At 40.7% G+C, this 20132-nt stretch overlaps 1 protein-coding gene across 11 annotated transcripts in view; it reads left to right on the top strand.

The window, feature by feature from the left end:
* The window catches only part of LMO7 (LIM domain 7), a 166452-nt gene extending 146739 nt beyond the window's left edge, over nucleotides 1-19713 (top strand). For 9 of the 11 annotated variants that reach the window (XM_075590977.1, XM_075590978.1, XM_075590974.1 and 6 more), the window contains 12 exons: nucleotides 958-983; nucleotides 3489-3593; nucleotides 4568-4660; nucleotides 5770-6236; nucleotides 7255-7314; nucleotides 7735-7787; nucleotides 9741-9902; nucleotides 14503-14716; nucleotides 15277-15543; nucleotides 16543-16651; nucleotides 18312-18414; nucleotides 18935-19713. In XM_075590977.1, coding sequence (XP_075447092.1) covers nucleotides 958-983; nucleotides 3489-3593; nucleotides 4568-4660; nucleotides 5770-6236; nucleotides 7255-7314; nucleotides 7735-7787; nucleotides 9741-9902; nucleotides 14503-14716; nucleotides 15277-15543; nucleotides 16543-16651; nucleotides 18312-18414; nucleotides 18935-18960 — 1685 coding nt within the window. In that variant the 3' untranslated portion in view covers nucleotides 18961-19713. The remainder of the gene's footprint in view (nucleotides 1-957; nucleotides 984-3488; nucleotides 3594-4567; nucleotides 4661-5769; nucleotides 6237-7254; nucleotides 7315-7734; nucleotides 7788-9740; nucleotides 9903-14502; nucleotides 14717-15276; nucleotides 15544-16542; nucleotides 16652-18311; nucleotides 18415-18934) is intronic. The other 2 variants (XM_075590976.1, XM_075590980.1) reach the window with 2 other exon arrangements.
* The last annotated feature ends 419 nt before the right edge of the window (nucleotides 19714-20132 follow it).

Raw genomic sequence — 20132 nt, 5'->3', positions numbered from 1 at the left:
ATACAGTACCAATCTTTGCTTCAATTGTCCATGTAGAAGTATCCCATCTATTTAGAGTTTTATAGCATTGAAAACCTTTAGTAATGTGAAATTCAATTCCATGAATAAGTAATTTTGTATGTCCATCTGCGCATTTGAAATAGACTATATACTGTATGTTGGTGATGGTTGTATAGTTCTTGCTGTTATGCATGGTGTACTTTTCACACTCCCTTTAACCTGCATGTTTGTCCATTGTTGTAATGTCTCATCTTCAAGTTTTGTGTGCATTTAGTTGTAACGCATTTGGTTTGCATTGGGGCACTAAGAATTGCATTCTCTATTACTGATATGATGCACTTGTTGGCATTATACAATACATGGAAAGTAAAGATATTCACTGTTCTAAATATAAATCATGTCATTCAAAATATTTCTGCATTGGTTATTTTTATCCTGACTTAAAAAGGTTTCCAAAGCAGCTGTTTGAAAAAATCAGCATGTTAAATTCTATGATTAAAAGACACACGCCAGCAGAGCGCTTTAATTTGCCATGCCACCTTTGTAGTCTTTAATCCTAGCATTTTATATATTGTATTGTATGATACAGAAAGTGGGAACTGTTATTCACGGGCCAGAAGTAGTTGGGTAACAATTATTTGGACCAAGTGCCCTTCATACTGTACATATTTGTGTGGCTCTCCCCAGTGCAGTTAATTTTTTGCTTCATATTGTACCACTTCATGGGATAAGAGGAGCAGCAATAAGTTTCAGTGTTGTGTATGTTTGCCCACCTTCAATGGTTACAGAGCACTTTAGTCGTCTACAACTAAATATGGTACCACCTTTGCTGACATAGTTTGTGGGTGGGCCTCTAGTATTGTGTAAGCTGGTGCTGAGTTCAATTTACAGGTATCATTCACTACATTTTCTTTAGTGGCTTATGACCCATTTTTATATTTTTCTCCCCGCTAACAGGAAGTTCTGACTCTGCAGGGCCAGATGTAAGTAGTCAAGCTCCATTTCTTTTGGGTACTAGCATTGTTATACACTTTAAAAATATATATATTATTATTATTACTATGCCAAAAAAGCTTATGGTCTAGTAGATTTCAATGTAGGGAAAATGTAAGGCTTTTCAGGACCGAAAAACGACTAATATATTGCACATAATAAGCGTTTTACTTTCCGACTGCTCAAAAAAAAATGTAATTTTTTTTTTGAAGATTCAAGAAATGCAAAGTATGTTTAAAGTATGTTTAAAACGAACCAAAAAGTGTAGAACCAACTAACATTCTATTGGCATAGAAAAAATGTATGTATTTATATATTAGAAAAGGATTTTTTTAGAGTGTCAGGAGAAAATGGGACCCCCAAATCCTCAGAGAATACCAATTGCTGCTTATACTGTACTGCTCATCTCAGCACTAAAAAGGACAGTCACATGAAATATAATAGCATATAATGTTTAAAGAGCTATGCCCTATATAAAAAGAATATATCTAGGAAAATACATTTCTGACACAATGGATTACTACCTGAAAATAAATACATTATACTAAAAAAAAAACTGAGCTCTAGAGGGTAGTAGGGAGCTTAAATACATTTCAGGAACAGACTATAATATTTTGGAATATATACAGTAGAAGTCCAAGTCTACAGGAGAAATTGATATTGGAGAGCCTTGATGAATGTCATCCCCATAGGAAGAGGGGCAACTAGGTAAATAGTCCAGATGGGTATCTCACATGACAATAAGTCTCTCCGTATTGGATTAAAAATCAATTGCAGATGCCTCTAATAACCCACCCTTAAACCTCACTGTGAGGTACATGGATAACGTGGGGATGACATCCATATCAGGACTTTGCAATATCAATTTTTCCTCTAGACTTATACTTCTGTGTATTCCAAATATTATAGCCTGTTCCTGAAGTTTTTGAACCTCCGTGAGCTCAGTAATTTTTTTTTTTTTTAATGTTTACTAAATATTTTTCAGGTAGTAACCCATTGTATGTATAGAGGACTTCCTATTTTGTTTGTTTTCGTATAGAATTATTTTTATATATCTGTAACGGGTATCCCCCCCTATCCCAGTCGCATATAGAGTGCATGTGAGGGGGAGCCTATATGTTACCAGGTATGGTGCGTATACCTGCAGGTTCACAGGAGGCCTGAGCCTCCGCTGATGGGAACCTGGGGTGAATCCTCTGGAACGATCTTCCTTACACGCCTCCACCTATGTAGGATTCTAGGAGTGTAGAATGTACACCACACAGGACCCGAATATAGTAACCACATACACAGGAGTATACGTATAACCGTTTACTATATACAGCATAACCATAACACATTACACATGCATCAGCAACAATAACTGTGTCACTCTGTAACACTGCTTCCCATGGGTGATAACCCCACACCATGTACCAAAGTCCCAAATGTCATTCACTCCCACTTAGGAGTGTATACCTCGTGCCCACCACCGTGTACCCCCACACAGTGTCCACAGTATAACCCTTGTCCCGTGGTAAGCGCTGCCACTATGTGTGAGTACTCTGTAGTTGGTGCACTTAATTAACAATACCTGCCCAGTGCGGCTGCACCTGGGCATTCAAAGGATCTTCAAAAAGGATCCGACAACCTCCTGGGCGATGTCCGGTTCCACCAGCGCGGTGCTCAGTCAGGGCTGTCCACCGGGATATGATTCCGCTCTCTGCGAAGTAGGCCTGATCCCAAGCCTCGGAATGGGAAGCGCAGCGTCCGCTGTATCCCTAACTGTACTGCTGACACTAAAAGGGGCAGGGTCCCTAACCTAGAGCCTGTCCCTGCAGTAACACAATACTACTAAGTGGCTCAGAGCTAACTAGGGCCTAGGCGGCTGCTGGCCTAGTGCAGTGGGTCACTGACCCCTGCACCCTCACCTCCTCCCCTAGACTCTCCTGGCACGGACTAACGTGGGCTCCGCGTGCAAAATGTATCAATCCCTGAGAGCAGGGAGATACTCCAGCCCTATAGGCTCCCTGGCATCATGTGGTACGCTCCTGAGGCTCATGGGACATGTAGTCCCTGCTATTAGCCTCATTGGTCGGGGTTCGCGCGCATTCCCACTGTGCATGAGCGACATCTAATGGCCCCCGCCAATCTGCGCATGAGCAAACCCTACAAGATGGCGGCGCCCTGCACTGTTGGGCCGCAGCGGAGCCACCGGAGCACTCCCTGCTCGGCCCCCACCCTTCTGAAATGCCGGCGGGTCCGCCGCTTGGCTCCGGCGGCACACGCCCTCGCCCCTGGCAACGGAGGTAACGGGGGTCCGGGGCTACATATCTATCTCATAGTTCCCTGAACATTATATGCTACTATATTTCATGTGACTATCCTTTTATTAGGGCTGGAGGTGAATAGTATTTGTTGATAAAAAGTGACTAGGTTGTGCGTAATTATTATTTACAGTACTTTGTGATTTAGTCTTGTTCTGTTATTTATTTTCTGTTTTTTTGCCATACCAGATGCCAGTTCCATCGATTAATGTTTCAACGCGATTTACGTGGGATCCTGAAGATGAGCGGAAGCGCCAGGAAAAATGGCAACAAGAGCAAGAACAAATACTACAGGTAATGTCATTAAACAGGAACGGCTAATGTGGCTTTTCAATTGGGACTCGTTCTAATGCTTGGGTTTGTCTTAAATTCCAATTGCGTTATATTTTTGCTTGCAGTGCAATGCAGAAAGGAATACATTTTCGATGTGTTACCTGGCTGCAGTGGAAACACTGTTTGCTAAGCAATAACGGGGAAAGACAGGGTTGCAGACTTGTCTAAGACATGCCAATGCACCACAAGTGGTATTTTTATTTGATTTACACTGTACGGTGGAGGGGTTTTTTCTCTTTTTTTTTTTTTTTACCAACCATAGCTTTTTTTAAATGTCTTGTTACACCCATGCACCCGCTTCACGTTGCATGAACAGCACCCACCTCGCACTGATGAGACCCAAAAGGTTGAAACAACTGTCTGTGACTAGGCTAATTGGCTATGCACTTCTTTAACCCAGGCTGTGCTGAAAAAGCTGTGTAACGCGGCAGCCATAAGCTCATAGAGGTCCATGTTAAAATGGATAAGCAAAAGGTGACATTGTGCTCATTTGCATGTCATTGCACAGAATCCCTGGCTGCAGTGGAAGCATTGTATGCTAAGCAATAATGGGGAACGACGGCTTGGCAGACTTGTCTGATGCTGGCAAATGCACCACAAGTGGTATTTTTTATTTACGGCTTGCTCTTATAAAATGGCTTTCCTTGATATGGTGATATCCTCCTACATGCAACTTCATTCATACAGCGAAGTATACATGATATTTATATATCATTCATTAGTTGTTGTTGACCTTTCAATGCATAATGATGGCTGTATGTGAAAGCATTTAAAGAAGTTGACTTCACCATCCATGTGCATTGTACAAGTGCAGATCCTACTCTTGGATAGGAACAGCCAAATTGTGCTTAAATGTAATAACCTTGAAACCTAGAAATACTGCATTTATTTACGCATGCTCATGGCATTTGTACTTTTTTGAAATGTCTCACTAGGAAAAATACAAACGTGAACAAGAAAGGCTTAAAGAAGAGTGGGAACGTGCTCAAAAAGAAGCGGGCGAGAAGAGCACTCAACATACTTATCAGGTTTGAGTGTTTTGATGCTTTTTGTAATTTATATATCCCCCACACCTACCTGCCACCCTGCACACACACACCCGTGTCCCCCCATACACACTTGTCACCTCCCCATACACACCTGTCACACCCCCCACACAGCCACCTGCCACCCCGCGCACACATACACTCACAGATCACTCCCACCTCCACCCCCCCCCCCCAAAACATGCATACATGCCACTCTCCTAAATCCCCCCCACCCCACCCTGGTGCTCATAGAGGAAAATTGGGCATAGCAAGGTAGTTAGCAGGTAGTCAGGACTTACAGGTGCGCCAACGAGTATTCTAAAACTTGCCTTAAACTTGCCTTGGAAATCTGGGGCTATCACCAACAAGAGCCAGGTACATGCTGCAAACATTTCGGTGACATTTCTGCAGACAGACTAATGGCCCATCGGATTAACACAGCAGGGGTCCCTGGCCGTCCCATTCAGTTTGTACCCAGCATGTACCTGGGTCTTGTTGGTGATTGCCCCAGGTTTGTTTTAGAATACTCGTCGGCACTACAGTAGCATGGTGCAACTGTTATTTAGTAAATAGACATAAATCCTTTGTGAAGGGCAATGTCTAGTTACTAAAAAAAGTTCTCATTAATTCAGTCCCGAGTGCCTGCTATCTTCGTGTGCACACAATCTATTTAAAAATGTACCAGTACGTATATTTATCTTTGTTTTTATACCCTGTGTAAAGTTGCAGTCCCACTTCACATAATGTATAGTACAGTATTTTTTATTTTTTAATATAACTACAGGTAACTTTAATTGTAAAGATTATAATTTATGTACAAAAATACAGAAAGCGTAGTAATATCAATACAGTATATACAGCATTTATTGCTTGGTTCATTGGCTTACATCTGAGGAAAACGCAGTTCCAAAATCAATTTCTCTGCACACACAAAATTAAATGCATTTCTATAACCTCGTAAATGACTGTCGTATTTTACAGTGAAGTGAGCAGAATGGCTAAGGGAAGTAAAACAAACAATTTTTTGCATCATATGTATGATCTTGGATAGTGTAAAAGAGAAAATGTAAATGTCTGCTTTTGATTTTTTTTTTTTTTTTTATACACAGGATGAAACCATTCTGAAATCAAATACCAATGTATCTAGGACTTCAAACTGGAGAACAGCAGGGACCGACATTTCTGATGAATTACAGAGCAGTGAGGAGGAAGACGGAGGACAGGAAAGGAGATGGGAAGAGGAACGTGAGCGAGAAAGGAAGCAAGAAGAACAGAGGTGTCGCCAGATGGCTTTGGAGGAGCAGCAGAGAAAGAGAGCACAGGAAGAGGAGCAGCAGAGATTGAGCGCACAGGAAGAGGAGCGGCAGAGAAAGAGAGCACAGGATGAACAGAGAAAGAGAGCACAGGATGAACAGAGAAAGAGAGCACAGGAAGAGGAGCAGCAGAGAATGAGCGCACAGGAAGAGGAGCGGCAGAGAAAGAGAGCACAGGATGAACAGTATAGAAAGCGGGTGCAGGAGGAGGAGCAGCAGAGAAATAGAGCACAAGAGGAAGAGCAGCAGAGCGCACGTCTCAGGTCTGTATAGACCGTTCCTTGAAGTTGATACGCTAGAACCGGCATATTTGTATACATCTTACAAAATGAGCATATGATGCATTTATATAAAAAGCATCACTCTATCCTCCCTCTTGATAAAACACACACTGTTTTCATGTGGTTTCCACGAGAGGCCCTGCCTGGATAGAGTTCTCTATTGCCTATAAGTTTTTGTCACATTTTCGGTCTGGCAGAGTTGTGTGTAGGTCTTGCAATTTGCTGCACAAATGTTTTTACGGTGGTGTGATCTGATGCCATTTGCTTCAGTGAGGGAATTTACCATGCACATTGACTTCTAATGCATGGCAAACGTTTTGCAAAGTTTGCCTGATTTGTGCAGATGTACGAAAGAATTGCACATCTAGTCTGCAGCTGTGGCGCAGAAGAGTTCAGAGGGCAGCACAAGTGAAGTTTACAGGAGTATCGCATTGTTTTCTTACAGGAAACATTTGTTAATGTAATAGCTTTAACCATAGCAGCCAATAAGTATACAAATTAACAGTGCAATGGTTCTTCAACTCTATATGGCTGCTGTAGATTAACCATTACTGTAATCTAACAATAATGCTTAAACATTAGTTGGAATAGCCTTTGGAGGAAAGTTTTGTTTTTTTGTGATGTAATTTCCTCCAACATAACCTTTGTGACTTTGTATATTTCATAGTTGATCAATCTGCAGCGCCACAACCCAAGCTCTGTTGAAGATATAACAAAATGGAAGTCCTCATCTGAGGATGTGTTGTCAGATTTGCCCAATAGCTGTTCAAATGCTTGCTCACAGCTGTGCTCCAAGTGATACACATTCTAACACCAAGCACTTAAAATGCATATCACTTCTACTACAAAGCACACAAATGAAATTCAGCATCAGGTTCTGTAATGCAGTATGATCACTAAAAAAATTGTTAAGGACATGTAGACAATGGTAAACTATTCCATTTTTTTTTTTGTGAAGGAGATGTAAACTATTGCATTCTTTTTTTCGTCTTGCATTTAGATCTACTAATTCAAGATTATCCAAGAATTTTGAAGAGCCCGATTACACATCTTACACAAGGTTCGTTTATCTCGTATACATTACACAATGTCAATTACTGCTTGTACATTGTTTAGGTTGGTTTTTCTTCCCTTACAAATGGTCACACTATGTGCTGTGAACAGGCAGTAGTGGAAATATTTCAGCATTTTATGGACAAAATGTATAGTTTAGAAGTTAATTGAAGTTTTGTGGGGAAAAAAACCATGAAAGTTCACGTTGGAAAATGAACATTAAGCACACGTAAACACTCCCTCGTACCTTCTGTAAATCTTTTGAGCCCACTCAGGTTGCTTTTTAGATATCCCATTTTATTTGCCATTTCATGTATGTCCATTACCATTTTCTGTTATTAAATAATTTCATTTTCTCTTGATCTGATCTATCTCAAATGGGGAACACTGCTTGCAATCGACTAATATCCTTTAATGTGTATTTCAGGGATAAAGTCAAAGATGTTTCAGATTTGATTGATTTTACTGCTCAAGGAAATGGTAAGTGCTTCGTTCTTTCATGGTTTTGTTCCATTAGGATAGTGATTGTTGTGTCCTTGCATAGCTAGCGGTGTATCAGATGTTATTGTACTTGGTCAACGAGCTAAAAGTAAGTTGACCCACCCCCATTTCACACGGCTGATTGAAGACGACACTTCAGTGAGTGTAATAATGTATGTTACATCTGCATGTATGAAAAGGCTACAATTTTCTCGGTTGCCTAATATATCATAATTATTCCAAGCATTGCAATTACTTTTGCTCACATTGTATTACAGCTTAATCCTTTAGCGTTTGGGGAAAGTCTGACAGGTCTTAACTATTTTAAAATGTTAAACAGAAACGCAACCTACTTAGAACAGTGATGAAATGTAATGAGTTAATGACATTGCTACTTACAGATGTAGAATGTTGAGAAGTAATTGTGCTGAAACCATAGAGTATTGTAATAGAAATCTGTCGTTCCATTTTCTTATGTTAATTGTTGAATCTCACTGGCAATTTAAATAGTAATTTTTCGCCAGATTTATCTATGGATCTTGTTATATTTTGAGATTTTTAGGTGAAGCTTGTCCCTTCATTGGAAGTGAATAAATGACAATATTGATTTTCTGTACTCCTCTTATTAGTCATCCTTGGTGACAATTTAGTAAACACCGGATCTTCATTATGTGGCTCTGAATATATAAACCTTTAAGTTTGTCCAATAAGATCTGCCAGTTCAAGGCCTGCAGCTTTTTTCTAAAAGCAATATGGGAACAAGAAATCAAAGCTGTAAAATAATATTGCTTTTTTCCAGTTCCTATTTACTCTGTTTTATTTTAACCTATATCTGGGTTCACCATGCTTTATTGTACTTGAAACCATCTTTATTCATACGGTTTGTAGTCATATAGTCAACCAATATAAACAAGTAGGACCCAAAGCTAAATTACCCAAACATCGACAATCCTAGGTGATTATAAGTGACTCACAAAGGTAATATAAAAAAATAAGTGATGCATACAGTGTGATTATATTAAGTGTAAATTAACGCAAGGCCAAAATGGAAAAAAATACAACCACTTCTTGACTTCTGGTGTGCTGCTCCAACAAAAAGACCTTCCGGGGGTCTTACAGAAATGTATAGAATAGAGTAAGGCCAGGTCCATAGTGCCTTCGCCCGTGCAGAGGCCCACGCAGCAATGACGTCACCCGCTTAAAGCGGGTGCGGTTTTTGGCCATGGTATGCGCACCGGCCGTGCCAGTGACGTCACAGAGCCGGTTCGCCCTCATTGGGCGAACCGCTCACATGACCGGTCTGTCGCGCTGAGAAATCAGTTTCACCAATTTCTCATGCAACGCGCCCCCTCCTGCTTCCGCGTGTACGTGCCCGCACGCCGAATGGACGCGAACACTGCCTTAAGGCAGTCTGTTTGCTCAGCGTGCGGACGCCCACACAAAGTCTTCGGTACCATGGCCCCAGCCTAAGAGCGCAAGTTCCCGGAGACATAGAACAGAAACACACAAAAACACATGTAGTGCAGTATGTCTGAATCGCACACAGTGTATATGAAAAAGGTGGATGCTATTACACTCACATATTAGAAGTGTAAATCGGGCTCAACGGTGAGGTTCAAGTTCTGATATTCGGCAAAAGGAAGAAAATCAGCGGACTTCCAGCAGTCTCTGTCCTGTCCAGTATTCCTAAATAGCTTATGGTCTGGTGCAGTAACTGCCACAACAACTCGCCAACGCGTTTTGCAGGTTAACCAGCATCCGCAGGGGCTATTAGAGTATATTGTTTTTCATGAACTTGCTGACAAACATTTAAAATAAATATTAGGAGAATAACTTAATATCGGAATAAGTTTTTTGTTGCAACTTAAGGGAACTTAATTTTCATCTGACAAACTCCTCCAAATGGTAAATCATTTTTAGAAACGGATTAATCACCTGAAACATTAAATATAGGTGAAAATGAGAAACCGTCGTATGGTTTCGCTCAGTGGTTGTTTGAAGATGAACAAAAAAGAATGCAAAGTCTGAAGATAAAGTCAAGCAGATCCCCATCCGAAATGGAAACAGAGAGAAAGCAAATACTTAATCAGATGAAATATGCCGACCCAGATAAAGGTGGGAGTAAAGCTTGGCGCTTTTGCTTCACCAAATCATGAACTAATCATGGAAGCTAAAAATGGGGTGTGCTTTTTGATTCCAATGAAATCTGGTGCTGCATTCATGCATAGGAAGGCTGCTTGTACTATTTTTAGTGCTTATAACTGTTTGTCCTGGCTGTTTCGAAGTGTTTGTATTAGAAAAGCTAGAAATTGCCTGCGGATTAATAAATGTTGTGCTGCCTCTGCTGTGCAAATGCTTCAGTGTTGTGTAATGTACAAAAACTATTGCTAAGGCTGTACTGTAAAATTGGACAAGTTCAAGTATTTTTCGAGCTTAGAAAGTTGTCATGTTTACATTCGTTGAAAGGCTTTGTAATTTTAATTTGTTTTTATTGAATTTTTTTCATGGTTATGGGGAACTGAAATAAGGAGGGTGGAGCATAATCTATAAATATATGTTGTGGTCATGAAGGGAGAGGGCAGAGGGGAGGAGGGAAGATTGGGAAAGGAAGAGAACATGGATCATACAAAGGATCAAATCCTGTCTTGATGGGTAAGAGAGGGTTTGGTGGCCAGGAAAGGTTAGTGATTTGTAATGGCCTCATCTTCTGTTTATTTTGTTACATGCTAGTATCTTTAACCTCTGTCCAAGTCCAATCAGGAGGGGTGTACATAAATCTGCTTACTTAATCATAGAACAGTTAAAACAATATAAACTACATCCACCTCCCCCCATGTTATTGATAACAATTCATACTTTTCAAAATTATTTCAAATATTTATACCTTTCTGGTTGCTTTAATATAAATACAAACATCAAGATTTGCACTATCTATGTATGCTGTTAGTTCAATATAGTGCTAAATTGAATTGTACCAGTAATTTATTGGATGAGTAGCTTCACTCAATGTTGAAGGATATTTACTTAATATCTGTTTTTTTGGGGGGTCTCAAGTCTTTCATGCATGTTGGAACTTTGTCATATTTATAACAACATTTATATAGCGCCCGTATCCAGGGCTTTTCATTACTTAGTAAAACAAAGGTGTGGTTTTATATAGATTAGATTACAGAGTCATTGTTAATGTCTTTGGGGTTGGCTTGGGTGGGAACGTTATGGTCGGGCTTTGGATTGGCTGCATTGAGAGCTTGGTTGGTGGGCAGGTCACTGGATTTAGTCTTGTCAGTGGCATGGTGATTGGTCTGACAGTAAGGTGGGTGACTTTGGAGGGTTTTGGATAGACTTTTGGAAGTGTTGAGGGTAGGGGAGATCATGAGCATTGGTGAGGGAGGGAATGGAGGTTAAAGGATCATGGAATGTGATGGAGTAGAGATTCGTTTTGAGTTGGCTTCTGAAGATAGTTGGGGAGGGGGCAGATTGGATGTGATAGGGGAGTTGTTCCAGTGATGTGTGGCGAGTAATGTAATGAAACGGGAGGAGGCTGGGGTGGGGGGAGAGTTGTGGCAGTCAGGGAGCGAAGAGGATAGGAGGGGGTGTAGCGAGAGGAGGGCTGAAAGGTAAGTGGGGGCAAGACAATGGAGAGATTTGTAGACCAGGGTGAGAAATTTGAAGAAAGATTTTTGTAGGATGAGTTGCAGGTGGAGTTGAGAGAGGGGTGGCGTGGGCAGAACAGGGGAAATTAAGTATGCAACTCCAGTGTTTTTTATTTGTTGGCAGGATTTGGAGGAGTAGAGGGGGAGACAGACAATGGAATTACAGTTGTCGAGACGGTGAAGATGAGGGAGTGGATGAGAAGTTTGAGGCGAGAGTAATGAGTGGATACATTTTTCTAACGTTGTAGAGGTGGTAGCGACAGGTGGTAGAGATGGACTTAATGCGTCGGGCGAAGATGAGGGAATGGTCGAAGGTGACTCAAAGGTTGTGAGCTGAAGGGGGGTGGGGGAGGGTGAAATGAGGTGTTGGTGATCGGGGAAGATGGGAGGAAGGAGGAAGCAGGAAGGTAGAGGAATTCAGCTGGATTAATTTGTTTGAAGTGGAAGGACATCCAGGTGGAAATGGCAGAAAAGCAGGCAGACATATGGGTAGAAAGTGCGGGTAACAATAGTGGTAAGGAGAAAGATGTAGTCTGCAAAAAAAATGGATGTTGAATCCATGGAACGAGTTGAGGTCAAAGAGGGTGGGGGGCAGTGTTGAGGGAAAAGAGGAGAGGACCAAGGACTCTGCCTTTGGGCACACCTTCGTTGAGGCTGGTGGGTAGAATGAATTGTTGGTGACAGAGTAGAGCGGTGGGAGAGAGAGTGCTGAGGGGTGATGTCAGTGATGCCAAGGTTGGTGAGGGTGAAGGTAAGTGAGGTGGGTCATGGTGTCGAAGGATGAGGATGGAGGAGAGTTTGGAGCAACGAGCTTGGGAGAGAAAGTTGTTAATGAGGAAGGCAGTTTCATTAGAGTGTGAGGGACGGAAGCCAGACTGGACCATGGGAAAGAGGGAATGGGTGTTGTTGAAGGTGGAGAGATGGCTGTGAACAATTTGCTCAAGGAGTTTGGAGTAGTATGGAAGGAGTGTTGGGGCGATAGTTGGAGAGGGCAGGGTTGCAATATTTTTTTTTATTTTTTTTTTTTTTTTTTTAAGAGGGGTTACTACTGTAGTTTTGAAGGATATGGTCTGCTGGATAGGGAGAGGTTGAAGGGGGATAGAGTGTTGAATAGCATCAGAAGGGAATGTGGTGGGATGAGAGCATTTGAGAGGAGATCATAGTCAGAGGTTTAGCAGGAGGAGTGGGTAGGGGTGGTGGATGGAGAGGGGCAGCGGTGGGCAAGGAAGCACGAATGTAAAAAAAATTGTGGGAAGTAGGAGGCATGGTCTGTGACTGAGGGGGGTGGCTTAGGTGAGATAGATGGGGAGGGTCGTAGCAGATTGTTTAGGGTGGAGAACAGTTGTCATGGATGAGAGGATAATGATTTTTTAAGGGTGTTCTATTATATTTGCTGATGTGATTTTGAGAGTGGAGATATATTGGTGGAGGAGGGTTTAGAAGGTGGCAAGTGAAGATGGGGGAACAGATTTCCATGATCTCTCGACTGTGCAAAGGGAGAGATGGAGTGTTTTGAGTAAACAGGTAAGCCAGGGTTGAGGTGGCTTGTGGTAGGACGTACAGGGTGCAGTGGTATGATTTCAATAGAGGGAGGAGATAATGCAGAGTTGAGGGTGGATATGGCAGAGAGGAAAATGATGAGTAGGGGCAGGACTGAAGAGGTGGAGGTCTGAAGAGGTGGAGGTAAGGGAGGATTGATCAATGGATTTGAGGTTTCTGTGAAAAATGGGATTGGGTGCAGGAGGAGAGTGATGCAAAGGATGGTGGAGAGGAGGTGACCGGCAGGTGGTACAAGGAGTGTTGAGTGGGACTGCTTAACATCTTACCTTGAGGGTGCCTCCGTGTATGTGTGTGGAGAAAGATTCAGTGAGCGTCTAAAAGAGGGGATGAAGGCTGAGGCAGAGATGAGGTTGTGAAGGTTAAAGTCACAAAGGGGTTCGGAGAGGGCGAGAAAAGAGCAAGGAGTAAAACTCATTGAAAAATAGTGTGGGTAAGCCAGGAGGACGATACATTATGATGATTGTGATGGGTAGGGGGAAAGAGAGCAGGCATAGCATTTGAAGGGGATTGGGGACAGGTGTCCAAGATGAAAAAACTCCTCCTCCAGTGCCGATTTGACGTGGGGTATGGGTGAAGTATGATTGCGTAGATAAGGGCAATGGGGGTGGCCGTGTTTTTGGTGGGAATCTGTATTTTGGTGATTGCGAGAAATGCAAGATTGTTTTGTGGGAAGAGATTCGATGATGACAGTGGTCTTATTACAAATGGATCCGGCATTCCAGAAGGAGAATAGGAGGTTGGGGTGGGAGTGGGAAGTCATGGGGGAGGTGAGGAGTTAACAAGGAGTGGGTATATGAGGTTACTGGGGTTGGCATGGAGAGTGGAGGTTGGCTTGTGACAAGGAATGGAGGTGGTGAGGATAGGGATTGAAAAGGATTGTGGCATTGGAGAAAGGGATGGTGGGGCAGAGTCTCCTGGGGAAAGAGGGAAGGGAGCACAGGAGGGGGAGGAATGCACTTATCTTTCCCATAAACCATTTTTACCAATATCATTAATGCTATGTTTTACATACAGGCATACCCCGCATTAACGTACGCAATGGGACCGGAGCATGTATGTAAAGCGGAAATGTACTTAAAGTGAAGCACTCCCTTTTCCCCACTTATCGATGCATGTACTGTACTGCAATCGTCACATACGTGCATAAGTGATGTAAATAACGCATGTGTAACAGGCTCTATAGTCTCCCCGCTTGCGCACAGCTTCGGTACAGGTAGCGAGCCGGTATTGCTGTTCAGGACATGCTGACAGGCGCATGCGCGAGCTGCCATTTGCCTATTGGGCGATATGTCCTTACTCGCGAGTGTACTTAAAGTGAGTGTCCTTAAACCGGGGTACGCCTGTACTAGAATTCCTTTTTCTAGCATTGTATAGTGCATCTATAGTGTCAACCAGTATTTACTGGAAGAAGAGCTTTCGGCAGAACACGGATAATAAATATCAAATAAATGTAAGTTTAAATGTGGTAATGTTAAACCGTTGTTTACTTTACTACAATGCAGATAACCACAGAAATGCTGAAATGACTTGGAATTCGGGAAGTTCGCAACAGGGGTCAAACAAAGAGCAAGCACAGACCTATGCAGAGTTGGAGAGGCAGCAGATCATTCAGGAAATGAGGAAAAAAGCTCCCCTTCATAATGACAACAGTTGGATCAGGCAGCGCAGTTCTAGTATTACAAAGAATGCGTCAACTCTTCCAAATTCGATGATGAGGTAAATGAGTCTATCCGTAGTTGGTTTATTTTAAGAATACGTCTGTGCATTGTGTAAACGCCGTAAAGTTAGTCAATTACAAGACACAGAGGGAGAGATTACGTTAATAAGGGACTTTTTGGTTTTGTGGTCATTAATAAAACATTTTCCATTAAAAATGTTTTTTTTTTTTTGTTTTTTTTAAATGTTATTATTTTTATTAGTAACTTGCTGTTCCTGCTTCCTATTTCAAATGTAAGGGTTGCATTTGAGGTTTTGCTAGATAGAAGTCTTTGACATTGAATGTGTAAGTGGCATACTAGTGGCACAATTCACCCATTTTCTGCTAGAGGGGTGAGCAAGCTATTACTTTGTAATGGCACACCTGGCAGCAGAGGGTTTACAGTGATTGTGGAGATGTAGTCTGCTTTATTCTACCTACAGATCACGCAGAATATCACTTTTCATAGGATTCAATGGCACTGATAATGCATAATATCCCACTGTAACTTGCCAGCAGCTACATCTGTATAAATACGGGGAGAAAAAACATTTATGCTTAAATGTTTTTCTCTTCTCAGAGGGGAATCTTTAGATAACCTTGACTCTACCTCAAGTTCTCCGAGAACTTCTTGGGCAAACCAATCATCCTCATTAAGTCAAGACTACAGTCGTCCTCCGGTTGTTTCCACCTCTAACCGTGCCTACATGCGCAACCCATCCTCCAGCTTAACGCATTCTTCAGCAAGCTCTGTCAGAAGTGCACCTTATTCCCAGACTTCTGGAGTACCTTCTACAATGCCCAGGACTCAGCCCTCAACACAAGCAGACAGTCAACAGCGCAATAAGTAAGCAGTTTTGGCATTATGCTCCTGTAGTAAGCTAAATCCATGTATCCTAGTTTCTGATAAATTTGATCAGTTCATATATTTGTCGTTGCTGGATCTTGCAAACATTGTAGTTTTCCACAGCGTTCCAAGGATTGTATTGTGAATTTTGAGATTTCTCTCGAGCTTATACAGGTGCTAGGGTTTTCAGTTAGACAGTCTGAAAGAACTGTTATCCTTTACTGAATTAATTTACATGCGATTCCATTAAAACACATGTAAGGCCTCGGGCATAGACACTTTGCCCGTGCGGAGGCGTGCTGAGGCTCAGGGAAAGCGGTGCTTTCCCTGGCATTAGAGCGCGCGCCGTCCGTGGGTGTGTCTGGGGGCGGGCCAGTTACGTCACGGAACTGGTTCGCCCTCATTGGGCGAACCGCTCACTTGACCGGCCCTGCGCTCCGGCATGGACAGAAACGTAACTTTTGTTAAGACACGCTTCCGCAGGCGTGCAGAAGCGTGCGCGAGCCCCTGCTAAAGCCGCTCTCATTGTGGCTGCAGGGGCTCAGTGCCGAGTGTGAGCGCGGCTCAGCACGGCTCAGCCTTGCTCACACTACTATGTCCCAGGCCTAAGGCATACGGTACCGTACGACTACATTTTACTAAGCATAACGCAGTACAAGCTATTCTTGTTTTGCACCCATAGTTTCATGTAAAATAAAGTCCAGCAGATGTTTCTTATTTATGTTCTTTTTAATTTAATTTCAATCTTTAGCTAATGTTCCCTTTTTCACATGTAATAATATTATATTGTAATTACATTGTTTAACACATGACTCCTTGAAACAAAGCCTTCTTTATTTATCAAGTTCTCAGATGAAGCTTCAGCGTTCGTCACATCACCCTATCGCTGGTTGCCATTAAGGATGCATGGTTTTAGTTACCCTTTGACTTTAAATTCCAGGCCTTTTTTTAGACTTCACCGCTGTAACGGGATCAGTCACATTCTTGTTCTGTATCTAGGTCAGTGAGCGGGAAGAAATTGTGCTCATACTGTAAAAACAATCTGGGCAAAGGAGCGGCCATGATCATCGAATCTCTTGGTCTTTGTTTTCATTTACATTGTTTTAAGGTGAGAGTTTGGGAGGACATCTAAATGAAACCGCAATCCTCAGAATACACAATTGATCTAATTCATGGTTGTGGATAGCAATACTAACCCCATGGTGTGTCAGACATGGTTCCATGCAATAGACCTGCTGTATATTTAGGCTGCAAATTATAAACCACTGAATTGAGTTGTGTTTTCAGCTATATTCTTATTTTTCTTCCTCCAAAAAATCCTGATCTACTTGCAGAACTCCCAGGTTCTGGAGATAATTTAAACTATTACTAATCAATATTGGAGAGCATCATAGTCTTGGAGCTTTATATATTTAGATTTTAAACTCCTATATTGGACAAAATGGGTGGTGTCATCTTCAGAGCATCATTGTAGTATACATGTTCCACCAAGCACATTCCCATGACTTGACATTAATATCTGGCTTTCAGACAAGGAAGTTAGCAGATAATTGTTTCATTATCAAAGAAATGGAAAATATTAAAAGCATATCTGCTCAACAAAGAGCCATGCAGTTATGGGGGAAACTGTGCAAGATACAATGGTTCAAACGGTGTACAATGAATTCAATTAGTAGCCATTACCCAATTTAAAGTGGTTTCATATATACATTCTAGACATTGGAGTCTTATAATAAAAATAAACATTTTGTTTGAACTATTGGCGTTAAAAACAATGCAAGATATTGCCACTTTTTTATTTACATAACCAAGAACCCAATTTAAACTAATCTGTGTGATTTGTACAACTCCTCTAATAAATAGTGAAGCTATTTGTTACAAAGATAAGAGCTTTTTTATCACGAAGGGGTTAAAAGAAGCCTTTTTATAAGAGCCCAGTGTAACAATCTTGTATTGACTGGGTGCTGAGTATCTGTTGAAAGTACTGTAGCAATTGTGCTAATAGTGCTGTGGATTAAAATCACACACTAAGTCTCTATATATAAATTTCAATTGAGCCATATTGGTCTCAGAATTATTTAAGGGGATCATAACTTTCCTTGGATCATAATAAAAAAAAATATTTCCAATGATGTTGCTTTTACATGAGTTTTCAAGACTAAGCATTCTAATGATTCATTTTATATTAAAGCACATACTGTAGGAGCAGGGTTCCTATGTGTGCTATACAAGACAGTGAGATAGCGATACCAGTGCATATTAATGCATTCTTCTGTTTTTATATGCACATTTTATTTATTCAGCAGCTGTAATAACTCAGAAGATATTTTTATTTAATTCATCTTTTGAATAAATTGTTAACAATTTTGACCATATCAATGAACTATTCTTCTTATTATTATTATTTCCTAATAGAGCCCAGATTGACTTTTGACAACAAAGCTTGGTCATATTTTATGGAATATGTCTGTAACACACCTGTTTAATTGGTGCCAAATCATTCTCCTTACTGTTGACTGTTCTTTTATTGGTATCTTATGTGGGATTTCAATAACTAACACCATCGCTTCTGCTTTTTGTTTGCATAAAGAAATAACAAAGCTTGCTCACTGTATCCGACTGGTTTCTAATCCATTGATGACTGTACGATTGCTTTGCTGCTTACTTTAGTGATTTCAGGCTGTGCTGGATATATCTTTTAGACTGGGTTTGCATCCAAAGAAATAGTGTGTTGTATTCTGGTATAACCCCCTTGTGTTTCTGCACAGTGTGTTGCATGTGAATGCGATCTTGGAGGCTCACAATTCGGAGCTGAAGTCAGGATCCGTAACCATGATCTGTACTGCAACAGCTGCTACATCAAATTCAAATGTAAGCTTCGGTGACGACCGTGTGTTTAGCAGATACACTTTATATCTGATTAGTATATGTTGAATTATTGTGTGCTCAAAGTGTGTGTGCTTCTACGAAATGGTAAAACTAAACTTCATCTCTACATTAATTTTACTAGTGACATTTGTGTTCATTACTTGCACATATGCTCATCTTTATCATGTTGCCTGTAATAAAGTTTTAATGAGTCAGACGTTTTAATAAAAATAAGCAAATTAAATTGTGTGTACCATGTAAATATCACTTGTTTTACAGTAAATAGATTTATTTTATTTACTAAATGGGGCAATTAAATCCTGTCATTGCCATGACTGTTTTAGTACAAATGCAAAAGACGCGGCTGAAAAGAAGTGAATTATGTTAAAGGGTAACCGACATTGGTTTGGGCCAATAAAATATAGCTAATGTTGACAGAAGTGGTCAAGGCGTTTAAATGGCAACAATGCTGAACTTTCGTGTTGAATTCATGAGCAAGCAGTAACATTCTTCTGTCTCTCAGCAGCTGTGCAACCAACAGCCATGTGAAGGCCTCCTTAATGCAGAGCCATGTTTAGAAGAAGCAGAAGAGGAAGGAGCTGATGACTCTGGAAATCAATAAATGCAAAAAGAATTTGTGCTCTATACAGCTATTTGTTATCTATGATATAGGACATAGAAATCATCTCGTATCGCCTCTTTAACTGGATTTTTTTTTCTTTTTGACGTATTTATGAGAAGGTAATCAGAGCTAAGGAAGATGTTATGTTTTCAGTATTCTTTTGAATTTGATATGTAAAAAGCTCTACGGAAAGCCAGCTTTTTATTGGTAATTTCAAAATATTTTTGAGTCTGACTTTCAGCTGTCTTTGAGTTTTCATTGGTGTCTAAAGAGGGTGTTTTGTTTAAAAAATGCTCTTCAAGGAGCAGCATCGATTCGTACACATTTACTGTTGCTGCCTTGTTCTATGCTTTTGGCAAAATAAGTTCCACAGAAATCAAATTTAAATCAGACTTGTTTGCTGTCTGTATTCTAGTTTCCATATGTATGTTAACATACTAAACTACAATAATATATAAGATATACTTGCTTCATGGTGAGGGTTAAGAATTCTGCAATTTGCGCACTTTCATGGTATCAAAATCTTTTGCAAAAATTTAGTAGTAAAAGATGGATTTCCACTATTAAACAACTTTTTCCAAAATGATTGTTTAAATGTTTATTTTCTCAAAAAAGTTTCTTTAACTGAAAATATTTTCTGATTTACTTTTGTAAATAAAATTATTGTGGCTGCATTTGAATTATGTTTTTCTTTTTTGCATTTGACAATCTGTTTTTTCTTATGGTTTCAAATAATTTGATCTGAGTAAACTTGACTACAAATTAAAACAAACTTGCCTGATAACATACAAAAAGTGCTATAAATTTGCAACTATTGAACATTTATAATTGATGATCATAGTGCTCTGTAATGATATTTTAAAGGCACACGTGTAGCCATCTCATAGCATACAGTATTTACCCTAAATCACACAGTGTAATTGAGGTAAAGGTAGAACAGAAAGTGTGTATGGAAAACCAGTATCTTAATCACTGGTTTACAGCAGCTGCCTGTCTCCTACAGTAAACCTGTAACAGGCTAATCTATCTTTCAAAATATTATCAACCTGATCGGTTTAACACCAGCTATGGTGATGAGGTCTTCTTTACATGCCATATA

The sequence above is a fragment of the Ascaphus truei genome, chromosome 3 (assembly GCF_040206685.1).
Source record: "Ascaphus truei isolate aAscTru1 chromosome 3, aAscTru1.hap1, whole genome shotgun sequence".
In the NCBI taxonomy this organism is placed as follows: Eukaryota; Metazoa; Chordata; class Amphibia; order Anura; family Ascaphidae; genus Ascaphus; species Ascaphus truei.
The sequence above is the reverse complement of the archived record's forward strand: the minus strand, read 5'-3'. Positions and strand labels throughout refer to the sequence as shown.